The 4595-nt window shown below is 37.6% G+C and overlaps 1 protein-coding gene and 1 long non-coding RNA gene across 2 annotated transcripts; both read left to right on the top strand.

Moving 5' to 3' along the window:
- Positions 1–237: 237 nt before the first annotated feature.
- Positions 238–758, top strand: LOC133714130 (uncharacterized). The gene is made up of 2 exons (XR_009848470.1): positions 238–391; positions 625–758. It is a non-coding gene; the product is annotated as an uncharacterized LOC133714130 (long non-coding RNA).
- A 1867-nt stretch (positions 759–2625) lies between these two features.
- Positions 2626–4358, top strand: LOC133713431 (uncharacterized). Its single transcript, XM_062139453.1, has 5 exons — positions 2626–3007; positions 3121–3173; positions 3249–3458; positions 3667–3924; positions 4108–4358. Exons 2-5 carry the CDS (start codon positions 3132–3134, stop codon positions 4174–4176), a joined length of 579 nt encoding a protein of 192 aa, XP_061995437.1. The 5' UTR covers positions 2626–3007; positions 3121–3131; the 3' UTR covers positions 4177–4358.
- Positions 4359–4595: the final 237 nt, after the last annotated feature.

The raw sequence follows: 4595 nt of genomic DNA, 5'->3' as shown, positions 1-4595 counted from the left end.
TTCACCGAACCGCACCGAATCTTTCCGGATCGGGACCGGTTTCACACTTCACACCGACCGAACTGACACCGAATTGACCGAATTATAACACAATTACCTTTTTTATTAACGTGTTGTCACTTTACTAGTGGGGGAGGTTTGGTTTACTATGGACCTTTGTACACACAATCTTGACCACCTAATATAAACCTAATAACCCTAGCTGACAGCCACTATCTCTCTCTCTCTCTCGCAGCAGCCTCCTCATTCTCTCTCACCCTCTCATTCCTTTTCTCTCAATTCTCTCATTCTCTCTCACAAAAATCTTCCACAACAAAAAGTTTAGTCACTATTTATGTTCATGATCTATAGGTCATCATTAAGCGAGTCGGATTTTCATCAAAATCTATTGGTAAGCTTCTATTTTGAATATGAACTAGGCTATAGATCTGGGTTTTAATTGGATGATTTTGGGTTTGCTTTGTAAGGATTTGGATTCAAGGATTGATTATATTCATTTGCAAAGAAAAGACGATCTGCACAAAGGAATATTTATTAGTGTTGTTCGACTAAGAGTTTGATTGTTAGGCTATTGAGATCAGTGGTGAAGTTTTATGCTCTAATACTTTTGTATGTTTGTACCAGGATCAGTGGTTTTCACAGGTGTTATTCATCCGCAGGAGCCAAGAGATTAGAAGCTGGGAATTGAAAGTCGTCCTCCAACCTTTGATATATTTCTGTTGTTATATTTGTTTTAATGAACTATGATCCTTTGCTTCCTTTGATCTGTGAAATAAGTTAATTTGTTCTTGCACAAGTTTACCCAGATTGTTCTAAACAAACAATTACCGAAGAATTGATGTTAAGTTAATCTATTGTTGAAGTGTAAAACAGAAAATTGAAGTTGGGCCTGGATATTGGACAATTGACTTAAAGAATTTTGTTAAAAAAAATAAAATAATTTAAGCCCATTAAAAAAAACGGTAACCGAACTGGGCCGAACCGCTATTTCGGCCCACCGAAAATATCGGTACATCTCAGAAATAATCGGGCTGCGGTTTGATTTTTGGCCCAACCGAAATGGGCGGTTCGGAAACGGTTTGGGCCCAACACCGATCCGACCCGACCCGCGCCCACCCCTAAGTAATTGGAGCTGAAAATCTGAAATATGGTTAACATAGTTCTAGTTTTGATAGTAAGTGTAGGAACTGAGGATAACCGAACTGAAAGAAAACAGCTCGAGTCCTTGTCGGTTCCCAGCTTCACAGAATGAAAAATCCGAACCGGAAAACATTGATCCAGTTCTGTTACGGTTCTGGAATTTTTTTTTTGAAAACCCGAACCTACATCCCTAGGTGGACATACTCGGAATCTAAGAATCTATTAGAGTTGATCATCTACGTAGACCCAATTCTTAAAGCCCAGAGATTATTCCCAATATATGTCTCCTCTCATCTATTATTTGTACTTGTAACGAAGAGAGGAGAGACACTTCTAGATTCGCTATCCACATCCCCTCACACTCTTCCTATTGGGGGTCCGATATGAGAATGCACAAATCAAATGAAGAATAGAGAAAATTTGAAAGAAAAACTGGATGGGTAAATTCCTTCTATGGTACCTAAGGTATGGTCAATTGGACATTTTACTTAGTTTTTAAAAGAGGACAATTTGATACCTGAACTTATACTCCGTTTGACACTTTGGTACTTCTGTTAATTTTTCAGTTAAATATAAAGGTAAAATTAACATTTAGAATATATGTACAAAAACACAATAAAAAAAATATGAGTTTTGTGGGTTGATGGTTGTTATTCATCATTTTATGAGTATGAATTAATACTTATGGGTTATGCTGAAGGTGAAATAATCGAGTTTTATGTTTAAGAAATATAGTAATCGTGATTTGAACACCCACGAGACTACTCCACCGAAAGTAGTTTCTTCAGTGTTCAAATTACGACGATTAAATTTTTAAACATAAAATTCAACTATGTCGTCTTTAACATAACCCAAAAGCATGAATTCATGTTCATTTTCTCCCAAATGACCTAAATGATGAAGACCTAGGACTGATGGTCATCAACCCACAAAACTCATGTTCTAATTTTTTTAATTTTTATACATATATTCCAAATGTCAGTTTATCCTTACATTTAACTGAAAAAATTGACATAAGTACCAAGCTGTCAAACGGAGCCTAAGTTTAGATATACAAAATCTATCAAAAATTATCCTTTGTCTTCTTATTTATTGTACTTGTATTTTGAATCTTAATCCCGTTTTACTTAATTCCTTTTCTAAAAGATATCTTTATTTTTTGTTTGAGTTGGATAGGATTGATTGTATAGTATCTTAAAACCATACAATGTCTAAAAATTCTTTTGAAGATTAGGCACCAAAAGTGTCCAATTGGCCATACCTCAGGTAGCATAGAAAGACTAGATTTCATATATTCGAAGATTCATAATTGGGAACAACCGAACCCAAATAGCTAAGAGAGAGATCAAGAGCTAGGCTACAGCTGTATTACTCACGGCAGGAGATCAGCACGTGTCTGTTAGCCAAAGATATATAGCCAAAGATAGTTAGTAGGTAATGGGCCTGGTGGTCACTGGTCACAAACCCAGCGTCTGCATGGCGGGGCTTCCTCTTCTCGATTCTCTCTTATTTGCTTCTCTCCCATCATCATCGACGAACCCTTGGACTCCTCGATCCCTCTGATCGCCACCCATCCATCCCAAACACTCCTCACCGCGACCGCCACCTCCTAACCCGACGCGGTCTCGAATCCAGTGATACCATATCATCAAGTTTAGGAGAATCAGCTGATAGACGCCAAGAACTGGGCGTCAATTCCCATCAGGGACAACGAGGTATTCGTCGTGTATATCCATTGAAACGGCGCCGTAGTAGCAGTTTCTTGTTCAATTTAGGTTTTTCAGTGAAACCAAAAGGAACCCCAAACTCATCGCAGTCGCACAAAGCAAAACTTCCGATTTCAGTCTCTCTTATCAGCTTCTAATAAGTAAGATGTCCTCTTTTTCGTTTTAAATTTGCGGTTTCGATTGGAATTTCGATCGAGTCCGGGCTATGGTTTCGTTCTTTTAATGCCATTAATTGTTTTTTGTGGTCAAATAGGTAGGAGCAGGATGTCAAGCAAGAACGAAGAGGTTTCGAAGCTTAAAAACAAGGTTTATGATTATATCTGATTATATGTAATAAGCATCAGCCTTGAGTACTTAGTAACTGATGCATGCTTGCGGCAGATTATTGAATGCCAAGAGGAAACGATGCAGCTATTGCGCGAGAAACAGCGGTGGCCTGACAAATTTAATCTGATGGAACAGACAAAAGAAAAAGCTGCAGCTGACCTGACAAGACAAATACTATGTAATTCGATCCAAATATCTGAATCTGAAAAGGTACTCGAGGCTCTGAACAGGGACTTGAAGCGTGTGGAGCAGTCTGAATCTAATGTAAGACTTATCCTTGTTGCAGACTGTGGCATTGTCTGTCTCTAGTTTCACTGTTTGATATGTTGATGTATTAGAATTGTTTATACTTTAGTCACTCTATCGGCAATCTCTCATCCTAAATTTGCTTTAGGAATTTTTAAACATGTACGGATATGTTTCGAATGAAAACCAGCATTTCTAAGTCTGAACCTTGAAGCTTTGTTTGCAGGTAAAAGAGATATTTGACAGCAGTCAAGTTCAATATGATGAATATAAGAAATATAAGGAAATGCGGCTGATAGAAACAGAGAGTGGTTTGGATGAGCTAGAGAAAAGTTTGTCTGATGAATCGGACGACATTAACGTGTACAAAAGGCGTGTAGAGATGGAGAAGACACTTGAAAATCTTAATGTTTTCTGTGAGGCTGTGTATTCTATTCTCGAACCGAAGGACTCTAGTGATGTCTCTCTTGTCAAAGAAGCTCAGGTAATATATTTAGCAATATTATTGGTAGGGATTAAGTTCAATTTCATGAGTCTGTAAAATCTGTCTTTACTCTTCCTCTCATTGCACATGCTTCGTGTTCTCTCTCTCTCTCTTTCTCTTACAAGAACGGGTAGTTGGTTCTTAAATGTGGTATAGCTGACTTTCTATTTTTTATTGGTGAAGCTTGATCATCTTGGCGGACAGAGTGGACAGAAAATGCGAAAAAGGAGAGGGTCACAGAAGTCTCAATAGGAACCTTAACATAAAATAATGAAGACCTGTTTGGGCGTGTTGGCTGTGAGTGGAACTTCTTTTACATTTAGGAGTTCAGTTGTTTCTTATGTTTCTGAGACATTGCTGGATGTTCAAATTGTTCCCCTTTTGACATTGTTTAAACTACACTCTGGTTTCATATGTTTATTTTGGTTATTCTCTCTCCCTTATTTTGGTTAATTCTTCAAATGATTTAAATTGGTCCTGAATAGCTGCATTTTAAACCTCAGTTTATTACAGTAAGCTAAGCAAAGCAGTTGAAGCTCTTATGGAATAATCCAGAATTACAGAAAAAACTACAACGTGGGTGCCTCTGTAACACCAATCAAGAAGCTTAGATAGTCATCAGGTTGAAGATGAAGGAAAAAAAAAAAAAAAAACGAGGAGAAATGCCAAGT

This window comes from Rosa rugosa, chromosome 6, assembly GCF_958449725.1.
Source record: "Rosa rugosa chromosome 6, drRosRugo1.1, whole genome shotgun sequence".
NCBI lineage: Eukaryota > Viridiplantae > Streptophyta > Magnoliopsida > Rosales > Rosaceae > Rosa > Rosa rugosa.
This window is presented reverse-complemented; position numbering and strand designations above follow the sequence as displayed.